Source organism: Anomaloglossus baeobatrachus, chromosome 6 (genome assembly GCF_048569485.1).
Source record: "Anomaloglossus baeobatrachus isolate aAnoBae1 chromosome 6, aAnoBae1.hap1, whole genome shotgun sequence".
NCBI classification, from domain to species: Eukaryota; Metazoa; Chordata; class Amphibia; order Anura; family Aromobatidae; genus Anomaloglossus; species Anomaloglossus baeobatrachus.
This window is the reverse complement of record NC_134358.1, coordinates 244313368-244326253: the sequence shown is the minus strand read 5'-3', so window position 1 is coordinate 244326253 and position 12886 is coordinate 244313368. Positions and strand designations below refer to the sequence as shown.

General features: G+C 50.8%; 1 protein-coding gene across 1 annotated transcript in view; it reads right to left on the bottom strand.

Annotated features, from left to right (window-relative positions):
- TXNDC5 (thioredoxin domain containing 5) overlaps positions 1-12886 on the bottom strand; it is a 65932-nt gene that overhangs the window by 39655 nt on the left and 13391 nt on the right. The window contains exons 2-3 of the mRNA XM_075314780.1: positions 10856-11005; positions 3201-3309 (exon numbers count right to left, since the gene is read on the bottom strand). Of these exons, the coding sequence (XP_075170895.1) occupies positions 3201-3309; positions 10856-11005 (259 nt within the window). The remainder of the gene's footprint in view (positions 1-3200; positions 3310-10855; positions 11006-12886) is intronic.

The window sequence follows — 12886 nt, the reverse complement described above, 5'->3', positions numbered from 1 at the left end:
CCGCCCTTACCCCTGATAGACAGGCCCGGGGGCGGGAGTTTTGCTACTAGGCCGCAATTGAAGCCGGGGACTAAATTTAAGACCGCGGCCAACAAACAGGCGCGGTCGGCGCGGAAGTCCGCCGGCCGTCACAAATAAGCAGCTGCTGCAGCGTCCGGGATGAAGGCGCTCCATGCACATCCCCCATGGGGATACAGAGTACCTTAGTGTTGCAGGGCCCGGTCCATGAGGATAAATAAACTCCTGTCCGACAGATTCCCACAGGGGCTGCGGAGGGAGCACGGTCCCAGTGAATGGATGACCGCTCAGGATCCCACTTCTCCCAGAGCCGCTAAGGGATGGTGAAGGAGACGACATGAGGCTCCGGCCTTTGTACCCGCAATGGGTACCTCAACCTTAACAGCACCGCCGACGTAGTGGGGTGAGAAGGGAACATGCCGGGGGCCCCGTGGGGGCCCACTTTTCTTCCAACCGATATAACTAAAATGAGAATGCATGAGTGGATGTGTACCTCCTTCCACACAAAGCATAAAACTGAGGAGCCCGTGATGCACGGGAGGGTGTATAGGCAGAGGGGAGGGGTTACACTTTTTAAAGTGTAATACTTTGTGTGGCCTCCGGAGGCAGAAGCTATACACCCAATTGTCTGGGTCTCCCAATGGAGCGACAAAGAAAATAGCAACAAATGACAAGGTTGGTGTCACTATTTGTACCTACCTGGAGAAGCATGTTGTCAAGTCATTCTTACAGCGCAACAGTAAAAACAAAACTAAGGACTTGTGGTGGAATTGTAGTTTTTTTTTCCCAATTGCACCCCAATTTTGGAATATTTGTCCACTTTTATTAATAACATATGGTATAATGAATGATGTTTCCAGAAAACAAGTCAACCACCCCCAGCCCAAAAACAAAAAAAAACAAAAAACAAAAACACACACACAAATAAATAAAATAAGTTATCTCCCTTGGAGGAAAAAAAAACAAAACAATAAAAGAACCAAATAGAAAAATCAGCCAGTCACAAAGGAATTAAAGGGGCTGTCACGGCTTGGGGTTAAAGACTTAAGGCTACTTTACATGCTGCGATATCGGTCCCGATATCGCTAGCATGGGTACCCGCCCCCATCTGTTGTGCGACACGGGCAAATCGCTGCCCGTGCCGCACAACATCGCGCAGACCCGTCACACATACTAACGTGCCCGGCGACGTCGCTGTGACCAGCGAACCGCCTCCTTTCTAAGGGGGCGGTCCGTGCGGCGTCACTGAGCGGCCGCCCAATAGAAGCGGAGGGGCGGAGATGAGTGGCCGGAACATCCCGCCCACCTCCTTCCTTCCTCATAGCGGCCGGGAGGCAGGTAAGGAGAGGTTCCTCGTTCCTGCGGCGTCACACATAGCGATGTGTGCTGCCGCAGGAGCGACGAACTACATTATTACTGCTGCAGTAACGATAATCGAGAATGGACCCCCATGTCACCGATGAGCGATTTTGCACGTTTTTGCAACGATGCAAAATCGCTCATCTGTGTCACACGCAGCAACATCGCTAATGCGGCCGGATGTGCGTCAGAAATTCCGTGACCCCAACGACTCCTCATTAGCGATGTTGCAGCGTGTAAAGCCCCCTTTAGTGTGCACTGTCAGGATTCTCCGGTACGCGACTACAATTACGTTGTCTGGATATATGTGGTCACATGCTAACTAGACGTGAGCAGCCTCGCTCAATACAGATGAATTGAGCAAGACCAGACAAGTCTACCCAGAATGTAACCGTAAGTATGCAAATCGTATACGTGTGGTCACATGACCTCCTGCTCCCAGAGACTCCTGACAGCATGCACTGTGCGTGCTGTGAGGATTGCCAAGTCTACAGTCACATACAGTGGCTGCAGGCTTGAACCCAAAGCCTGGACAACCCTTTTAAATGTAAATGTATTAGCCCTGTTCCAGATCTGTACAAAATGTAACACTAAATTTTAATTAGTAATGCTAAATTCCGATGCCTGCTGTTAGGGCAGCATAATTTTGGTTACATGTTCCCTTTAGCATTATAAAGTCTCCAAGAAGCCAGAGCCAAATATAGTCCAGACACCGAATAACTCTTAGGGTATGTGCGCACGTGTGCGTATTACATGCAGTTACGCTGCGTTCTGCACCGCAGCGTAACTGCATGCGTCCCCTGCACAATCTATGGAGATTGTGCAGGGGACGTGCGCACGTGGCATGTTAGAACGCAGCGATTCGGCTGCTTGCCGAATCGCTGCGTTCTAAGTGACATGTCACTTCTTTCGTGCGCTTTGCATGCTGTCTATAGGGAGAGGCAGCATGCAGAGCGCACGAATCTGCCGGCACCATGCGCTTCAGAACGCAGCTTTTCAGCTGCGCTCTGAAGCACACATTTTCGGTGCGGTGCAGAGCGCACACGTGCGCACATAGCCTTCAACTGGGTTCTTTTAATTTTCTGTTGCGGAAAACATGGGCAAGTGTATTCACTGGCTGCTAATGTTAAAGGGGTTGTCCAGGATAACATACATGACAATCGGCAGTAACGCCATGTCAAAAGAGCAGAGAAGTCAACATGACGCCAGCAGAAGCCGCAGAATTTCCAGTAGGGGCGGCCTATGACCGCTAGCATTGTCTGACTGTTAGTTCTTTTGGCCCATAGTATAAATATAAAATAGTCCTGGACAACCCCCTTTAATGCTCCAAGAAAATGTAAAAGAAAATTACTACTCTTCACCCCAGATCCTGTAAGCGTTCTGGAACTTTATATTCTTTTATTTTCAGAGATTCCAATATGAATTATTAGAGTAATATTTTATACGTGGGTCTTCTAGCACATACCTTGCCAAGGGAGGAGACTGAGAACTAACGTTATAGATGACTAACTTGGTGAATTGCCAATATACAAATATTTTATGTTAAAAAGGAGGTAAGAACAAAAAGTGGAGAGGTCCAGAGCAAGGCAAAATAACAGAAAATAAGATAGTAAATTTAAAAAGACTAGCAGCCAACCAGCAAATTAAGCAGCCAATAGCGCTCTACAAAAGCAGTGTTTTGCTTTAAATAAGAGGATTGATACTCCGTGTACAAAGTAAATAAAATATAGTAAGGGACCTCCTATCAGGTACCCCTGACACTATCCATAAGAAAGGTTACAACTTTAAACTCATTAGGAAGGATATGCTTCCTGAACACTCACTTCTTCTTGCTCCTCACTTAATGTCTGGAGCATCCAGGTCTCCAGGGTCTGGATATCTCTCGCGCCCTGGTACTTCACAGCTTCTTGGCCCGGTTTAAAGAGTTTTAGACTGGGAAGAACAATGAGAGGAAGCATTACTAGTCATTGCAAGGTAATTAACTACATAGTAAACACAGGGTAGGAGGATGTTAGTAAAATAAGAATAGCTAACAAAGTAATAGTCTGTGCTTCTGGGGAGGACACAATGAGGCCAACAGATATTGTTTCACACCCAATTACAATAACAGTCTAGGACCCAAGAGGCAGCTCTTCTTTCGGGAAAGAAAAGTAAAGTACAAATCACAGTACTGTATTCTAGTTTCCCTCTTCAGTTGTTACATTTTACCACCAGCAATGATGGACGGCGCCAAGTTCTTCCACAGTCTAAGAAATCATCATTGATCCCATTAGGGCTCGCAATCTGCATTCCTTATCAATATGTTTTTGAAATGTTTGGAAACCAGAGAACTCGTGGGAAACCTCGCAAGGTTCAGGAGTTGCAAACTAAAGGCCACGTCTCAATAAGCAATATCGCTAGCAACATCGCTGCTGAGGCACAACTTGCTAGCGATGTTGCTGTGTGTGACATCCAGCAACAACCTGGCCCCTGCTGTGAGGTCGTTGGTTGTTGCTAAATGTCCTGGACCATTTTTTAGTTGTTGCTCTCCCGCTGTGAGGCACACATCGCTGTGTGTGACAGCGAGAGAGCAACAACTGAATGTGCAGGGAGCCGGCTTCTGCGGACGCTGGTAACAAATGTAAATATCGGGTAACCAAGAAGCCCTTTCCTTGGTTACCCGATATTTACCTTCGTTACCAGCGTCTGCCGCTCTCACGCGGCGAGTGCTGGCTCCCTGCACACATAGCCAGACTACACATCGGGTAGTCACATCGGGGCTGGTCACTGGTTGCTGGTGAAATCTGCCTGTGTGACAGCTCACCAGCAACCAGTGTAGCGACGCTCCAGCGATCCCTGCGAGGTCAGGTTGCTGGTGGGATCGCTGGAGCGTCGCTTAGTGTGACAGTACCTTAAAAGTGGTGTCACACAGCAACAACGACGTCGCTGATAAAGTTACCATCTTCTGTGACGTAGCAGTGACGTCCCATCGCTGTCGCTGTGTGTGACATCCAGCAACGACCTGGCCCCTGCTGTGAGCTCGCCGGTAGTTGCTGAATGTCCTGCTTCATTTTTTGGACGTTTCTCTACCGCTGTGAAGCACACATCGCTGTGTGTGACAGCGAGAGAGCGACAAACTGAAGCGAGCAGGGAGCCGGCTTCTGGCAGCCTGCGGTAAGCTGTAACCAAGGTAAACATCGGGTAACCAAGCGAAGTGCTTCGCTGGTTACCCGATATTTACCTTGGTTACCAGCGTCCGCCGCTCTCAGTCTGCCAGTGCTGGCTCCCTGCACGCGTAGTGGGAGTACACATCGGGTAAATAAGCAAAGGTTTGCTTAATAACCTGATGTGTACTCTGGCTAGGAGTGCAGGGAGCAGGGAGCCAGCGCTAAGTGGTGTGCACTGGTAACAAAGGTAAGAAGGGAATTTTGTTTACTTAACGTAAATTCCTTTTCTTCTAGCTCCTATTGGGAGACCCAGACAATTGGGTGTATAGCTTCTGCCTCCGGAGGCCACACAAAGTATTACACTTTAAAAAGTGTAACCCCTCCCCTCTGCCTATACACCCTCCCGTGCATCACGGGCTCCTCAGTTTTGGTGCAAAAGCAGGAAGGAGGAAACTTATAAATTGGTCTAAGGTAAATTCAATCCGAAGGATGTTCGGAGAACTGAAAACCATGAACCAAAAGAACAACATGTGTACACAAAAGAACAAACAGCCCGAAGGGAACAGGGGCGGGTGCTGGGTCTCCCAATAGGAGCTAGAAGAAAAGGAATTTACGGTAAGTAAACAAAATTCCCTTCTTCTTTGTCGTTCCATTGGGAGACCCAGACAATTGGGACGTCCAAAAGCAGTCCCTGGGCGGGTAAAAGAATACCTCAATAAAAAAAGAGCCTAAAACGACCCCCTCTTACAGGTGGGCAACCGCCGCCTGAAGGACTCGCCTACCTAGACTGGCGTCTGCCGAAGCATAGGTATGCACCTGATAGTGTTTCGTGAAAGTGTGCAGACTAGACCAGGTAGCTGCCTGACACACCTGCTGAGCCGTAGCCCGGTGCCGCAATGCCCAAGACGCACCCACGGCTCTGGTAGAATGGGCTTTCAGCCCCAAAGGAAGCGGAAGCCCAGAAGAACGGTAGGCTTCAAGAATCGGTTCCTTGATCCACCGAGCCAAGGTTGACTTGGAAGCCTGCGAACCCTTACGCTGGCCAGTGACAAGGACAAAGAGCGCATCTGAACGCCGCAGGGGCGCCGTGCGAGACACGCAGAGCCGGAGTGCTCTCACCAGATCTAACGAGTGCAAATCCTTTTCACATTGGTGAACTGGATGAGGGCAAAATGAAGGTAAGGAGATATCCTGATTGAGATGAAAAGGGGATACCACCTTAGGGAGAAATTCCGGGACCGGACGCAGAACCACCTTATCCTGGTGAAAAACCAGGAAGGGGGCTTTGCATGACAGCGCTGCCAGCTCCGATACTCTACGGAGCGATGTAACTGCCACTAGAAATGCCACCTTCTGTGAAAGACGTGATAAAGAGACATCCCGCAGCGGCTCGAAAGGTGGTTTCTGAAGAGCCAATAGCACCCTGTTAAGATCCCAGGGTTCCAGCAGACGCTTGTAAGGTGGGACTATGTGGCAAACTCCCTGCAGGAACGTGCGGACCTGCGGAAGCCTGGCTAGGCGCTTTTGAAAAAATACGGATAGCGCCGATACTTGTCCCTTGAGAGAGCCGAGAGACAAACCCACAGTCAGGTTGAGGGCCGCAGAATTCAGATGGAAAAACGGCCCTTGAGACAGCAAGTCTGGGCGGTCTGGGAGCGCCCACGGTTGACCCACCGTGAGATGCCACAGATCCGGGTACCACGACCGCCTCGGCCAATCTGGGGCGACGAGAATGGCGCGACAACAGTCGGACCTGATTTTGCGCAGCACTCTGGGCAGCATCGCCAGAGGAGGAAATACATAGGGCAGTCGAAACTGTGACCAATCCTGAACTAATGCGTCCGCCGCCAGAGCTCTGTGATCCTGAGACCAGGCCATGAATGCCGGGACTTTGTTGTTGTGCCGTGACGCCATGAGATCGACGTCCGGCGTTCCCCAGCGGCGACAGATCTCTCGAAACACGTCTGGGTGAAGAGACCATTTCCCCGCGTCCATGCCCTGTCGACTGAGAAAATCTGCTTCCCAGTTTTCTACACTACGCCCGGGATGTGAACTGCGGAGATGGTGGAAGCTGTGGCTTCCACCCACTGCAGAATCCGTCGGACTTCCTGGAAGGCTTGACGACTGCGAGTGCCGCCTTGGTGGTTGATGTATGCGACGGCAGTGGCGTTGTCCGACTGGATCCGGATCTGCCTGCCCTCCAGCCACCGATGGAAAGCCAATAGGGCTAGATACACTGCCCTTATCTCCAGAATATTGATCTGAAGGGAAGACTATCGGAGTCCAGGTTCCCTGAGCTCTGTGGTGGAGAAAAACCGCCCCCCACCCTGACAGGCTCGCGTCTGTGGTGACCACAGCCCAGGTGGGGGGGTAGGAAGGATTTTCCCTGCGACAGAGAGTTGGGAAGGAGCCACCACTGAAGTGACGTCTTGGTTGCAAGGGAAAGAGAGACGTTCCTGTCGAGTGAAGTCGACCTCCTGTCCCATTTGCGGAGAATGTCCCACTGGAGTGGCCGCAGATGGAATTGCGCGAAGGGCACTGCCTCCATCGCTGCCACCATCTTCCCCAGGAAGTGCATGAGGCGCCACAAGGGGTGTGACTGACCCCGAAGAAGAGATTGCACCCCTGCCTGCAGCTAAAGCTGCTTGTCCAGCGGTAGCATGACTACTGCTGACTGAGTATGAAACTCCATCCCAAGGTACGTCAGTGATTGGGTCGGTGTCAACTTGGATTTTGGGAAGTTGATGATCCACCCGAACTGCTGGTGAGAGTCGCCAGAGCGACGGAAAGGCTGTTTTGACACGCCATCTGAGAGGGTGCCCTGACCAGAAGATCGTCTAAGTAGGGAATCACCGAGTGGCCCTGAGAGTGTAGGACCGCCACAACAGATGCCATGACCTTGGTGAACACCCGTGGGGCTGTCGCCAGGCCGAAAGGCAATGCCACGAACTGGAGGTGTTCGTCCACGATGGCGAAACGCAAAAAGCGTTGATGTTCGGGTGCGATCGGCACATGGAGATAAGCATCCTTGATGTCGATCGATGCTAGGAAGTCTCCTTGTGACATCGAAGCGATGACCGAGCGGAGAGATTCCATCCGAAAACGTCTGGTGCTCACATGTCTGTTGAGCAGTTTGAGGTCCAGAACGGGACGGAACGAGCCGTCCTTCTTTGGCACCACAAACAAGTTGGCGTAAAAGCCGCGACCATGTTCCTGGAGGGGAACAGGGATCACAACTCCTTCTGTCTTCAGAGCGTTCACCGCCTGAAAAAGTGCATCGGCTCGCTCGGGGGGCGGAGATGTTCTGAAGAAACGAGTCGGGGGACGAGAGCTGAACTCTATCCTGTAACCGTGAGACAGAATGTCTCTCACCCATCGGTCTTGAACATGTGGCCACCAGGCGTCGCAAAAGCGGGAGAGCCTGCCACCGACCGAGGATGCGGTTCGGGGATGCCGAGAGTCATGAGGAGGCCACCTTGGAAGCAGTGCCTCCTGCGGCCTTTTGGGGGCGTGACTTGGACCGCCACGCATAGGAGTTCCTCTGGCCTTTCGCCGGCCTGCTGGATGAAGAGGATTGGGGCTTGGCGGAGGGACGAAAGGACCGAAACCTCGATTGTATTTTCCGTTGCTGAGGTTTCTTTGGTTTGGACTGGGGTAAGGAGGAGTCCTTTCCCTTGGATTCCTTAATAATCTCATCCAATCGTTCACCAAACAGCCGGTCGCCAGCAAACGGCAAACCGGTTAAGAACCTCTTGGAAGCAGAGTCTGCCTTCCATTCGCGCAGCCACATGGCCCTGCGGACTGCCACAGAGTTAGCGGATGCCCCCGCTGTACGGCTAGCAGAGTCTAGAACTGCGTTCATGGCATAGGAAGAAAAAGCTGACGCCTGAGAAGTCAAAGACGCAACCTGCGGAGCAGAATTACGTGTGACCGCATTAATCTCAGCCAGACAAGCTGAAATAGCTTGGAGTGCCCACACGGCTGCAAAAGCCGGGGCAAAAGACGCGCCCGTGGCTTCATAGATGGATTTCACCAGGAGCTCTCTCTGCCTGTCAGTGGCATCCTTTAGCGATGAGCCATCTGCAACCGATACCACAGATCTAGCCGCCAATCTAGAGACTGGGGGATCCACCTTGGGACATTGAGCCCAACCCTTAACAACGTCAGAGGGGAAGGGGTAACGTGTGTCAGTAAGGCGCTTAGTAAAGCGCTTGTCCGGAAGCGCTCTGGGCTTCTGGACAGCATCTCTGAAGTTAGAGTGATCGAAAAACGCACTCCGTGTACGTTTAGGGAACCGAAACTGGTGTTTCTCCTGCTGAGAAGTCGACTCCTCTACAGGTGGCGGCGGGGGAGAGATATCTAACACCTGGTTGATGGACGAGATAAGGTCATTTACTATGGCATCCCCTTCAGGTGTGTCAAGATTGAGAGCAACGTCAGGGTCAGAGCCCTGAGCTGCGACGTCCGCCTCGTCCTCCAGAGTCCTTAATCTGGGAACCCGAGCAGCGTGAAGAAGTCGGGGAAGATTCCCAGCGAGCCCGCTTAGCCGGTCTGGGACTGTGGTCCGGGCCGGAGTCCTCCACGTGAGACCTAGGGCCCCCCCCTGGGAACGTGCTGCGGCGCGGACAGAGAGGGGCCTGGAGGCGAAGATCCAACAGGGCCCGGGGCCTGTTAAAGGACCGGTCTGGACTGCAAAGCTTCAAGCAGCTTGGCAGACCATTTGTCCATAGACTGAGCCATGGATTGTGAGAGTGACTCAGAGTTTTTCAGCAAAAACTGCAAACTCTGTCCCTGCCGCCTGGACAGGGGGAGCAAGGGGTTCTACCTGAGCCGAGGGGCCCACTAGTGACCGAGGCTCCGGCTGAGCAAGCAAAACAGGGGTTGAGCATTGCTCATAGTGTGGGTAGGTGGAACCCGCAGGTAACTTAGCCGCACAAGAGGTACAGGTCGCAAAATAACCCTGTGCCTTGGCACCCTTGCTCCTTGTGGACGGCATGCTGTTGTCTCCTAGGAGAGTGATCACTGAGGGTATATGGGGATGTATACAGCCCGACCGAACAGAAATATATAAATATATATATAGTATCTATTCCGGCACCCTAAGGGGACCAGCACCGGGTGACCGGTGTGGCTTACCGACCGCTAAAAAGCGGAGTGTGTGTCCTCCAGATTCCCTGCCTTAGGTCTCCCAGCGTTGCAGAGCTCTTCCAGGAAATCCTCCACAGGCAGAATGCCAAAGAAATGGCTGCCGGAGCTCTCTGGGGAGGAGTGGGGCCGTGGGCGGCGTTGGAAAAGTGCGGGAATCTGGAGTCCCCACAGTGATCAGTGAGGGGGGAGGAAACATACAGGATGCTCCGGCCCTCACATCCGACGTCAGGTCGGCAGTCCCGCCCTTACCCCTGATAGACAGGCCCGGGGGCGGGAGTTTTGCTACTAGGCCGCAATTGAAGCCGGGGACTAAATTTAAGACCGCAGCCGACAAACAGGCGCGGTAGTCCGCCGGCCGTCACAAATAAGCAGCTGCTGCAGCGTCCGGGATGAAGGCGCTCCATGCACATCCCCCATGGGGATACAGAGTACCTTAGTGTTGCAGGGCCCGGTCCATGAGGATAAATAAACTCCTGTCCGACAGATTCCCACAGGGGCTGCGGAGGGAGCACGGTCCCAGTGAATGGATGACCGCTCAGGATCCCACTTCTCCCAGAGCCGCTAAGGGATGGTGAAGGAGACGACATGAGGCTCCGGCCTTTGTACCCGCAATGGGTACCTCAACCTTAACAGCACCGCCGACGTAGTGGGGTGAGAAGGGAACATGCCGGGGGCCCCGTGGGGGCCCACTTTTCTTCCAACCGATATAACTAAAATGAGAATGCATGAGTGGATGTGTACCTCCTTCCACACAAAGCATAAAACTGAGGAGCCCGTGATGCACGGGAGGGTGTATAGGCAGAGGGGAGGGGTTACACTTTTTAAAGTGTAATACTTTGTGTGGCCTCCGGAGGCAGAAGCTATACACCCAATTGTCTGGGTCTCCCAATGGAGCGACAAAGAAATATCGGGTAACCAGCGAAGCATTTTGCTTGGTTATCCGATATTTACCTTAGTTACCAAGCGCAGCATCGCTTCCACGTGTCGCTGCTGGCTGGGGGCTGGTCACTGGTGAGATCTGCCCGTTTGACAGCTCACCAGCGACCATGTAACGACACAGCAGCGATCCTGATAAGGTCAAGTCGCCAGTCATGATCGCAGCTGCGTTGCTACGTGTGACCCTAGCTTAACAGTGGCTAACTAGTATTGAGATTCCTAGGGGAGAAAGAAAGAAAGAAACTTACGTGGGATAGCCACGGACACTGTTATCGGAACAGATTTTGTTATCCACAGTACAATCCACCTTCGCGACATAAACTGGAGACTTTTCCAAACTGTTGTACTTATCTCCCAGATCATTCCAGGTTGGCTGGAGACGCTGGCAGTGGCCGCACCTGAAATTACACGACATTATGAATAGCGGCAGATAGATTTGTAGGTTTCATATTTCTGGACAGCAAAAAGGTTATACAACTACTGTGAATAATTTGCTCTGTTTCACAATGTTTGCAGCTATGAAAACGTTGGAAAGTCTTCAAAATATCAATATAGCTTTACAATATAAGTAAAGTCATGTTTTCCCACCTCTTCTGAATACCATAATGTAGGACAAAGAGAGCCTGATTCCAACAATGTATCACTTACATTACTGGCTGCAGCAGTTTTGACAGTTCTTAGATGTGCCAGAGCTCAAAAAGCTAACCCCGCCCACACCTTTATATGTATATTGTCTATTGACAGTGAGCTGCTTATCAGAGGACGGGTGTGGTTGGATGACAGCGGCATGGGGCAGCTAGTCGCAACAATGATTGTCCTAGTGATAAAACCTTCATTATAAGTAAACAGCACACAGCCTGATCAGTGACGCATCCGCTAAATTCAGTGTTTTAACACTAGAAGTCCCAGAGAGGGGTCATTTAACATTTCTACCTTTGGAACCGAGACGGGTCGAATGACCTGAAGGATTTTAGCCAACATCCTATAATCACAGTCTTTTGTTCTGTAATTAAGGCCATTACTGTCGCACCACAGGAGGTTGTTGTTTTCCATTCAGTTTAGCCATTTAGTTTCTAGTTAGTTCTAATTGTCTCTCTAGGAAAGGAGACAAACTCTAACGCAGCGCCACCTATTGGAAGTAGCGATCCTAAAAGTCAAATGTGGATTTTTAACAAACCTTTGCATATAATTTAGGATATATATGCCAGATCAAAATCCCAATTTGCAGACATGGTGTTTCGGGGTGCTTGCCCCTCGTCAGTGCAAAGTATGGGGTGTCTGATCTGGCTCATGAGAAGCTTTGTGGGGACCACTATGCTCCTTAAGGAGACTTTGCAAGCCAGTCTGGCTGCCAGTAAGGGGACTTATAGCTGCCATGCCCTTCTGGAAAATATTCAAATTGTCTCTCCAGGAAAGGAGACAAACTCTAGCGCAGCACCACCTATTGGAAGTAGCGATCCTAAGTCACATGCAAAGGATTGTTAAAAATCCACATTTGACTTTTAGGATCGCTACTTCCAATAGGTGGCGCTAGAGTTTGTCTCCTTTTCTGGAGAGACAATTTGAATATTTCCTTGCGGGGCATGGCAGCCAGACTGGCTTGCAAAGTCTCCTTAAGGAGAATAGTGTTCCCCCGTAGTTAGTTCTATTCAGTTTATTGTATGTCATTTGACCCTCTTTCGGGACTTCAGGGGGGAGCTCGGAATTTCTGGGACTTCGTGTTAACCCCTACCTCATGCTGGTCTCAGTTTACATAGCAACAACATTGTGGCAGATTCTAGTTAATATTTTACCAAGGTCCCTCTATATAGAAGTTTAAAGACCAAGTAATGCATCATTGACAGCTCAAATCAAGGGGGATGACTCGTGTCCATAGTTAGCTTCAGAAACTACCAGGGCATCAGTTCAAATCTCCATAATCAATATAATTAATTATTTTTTTAAAGGGGGTTGCCTCAAACATATCAATTACCCATAAGATAGATAGTGATCGATGATTGCTTGAAGTCCAGCTGCTGAGGCCCAAACTGATCTTGATAACTGTGGTCCCAAAAGCCCAAGTGTTAGCAAAGTGTTAGGGACCATGTGCGATCATTGCTCTATCCACGCTATCTACACTTTAGAGGAGTTAGAGGCAGCTAATGAGGCAGTTGTTGCACTTGCTAACCAATGTTTCATACAAGAGTCCTTGGGGCCCCGGTCTCTGGATCAGAGGTCGTCTCAGCAGCCAGGCTTCAAGCAATCAATGCATCATCTATCCCTTGGATAGGTTTATACAG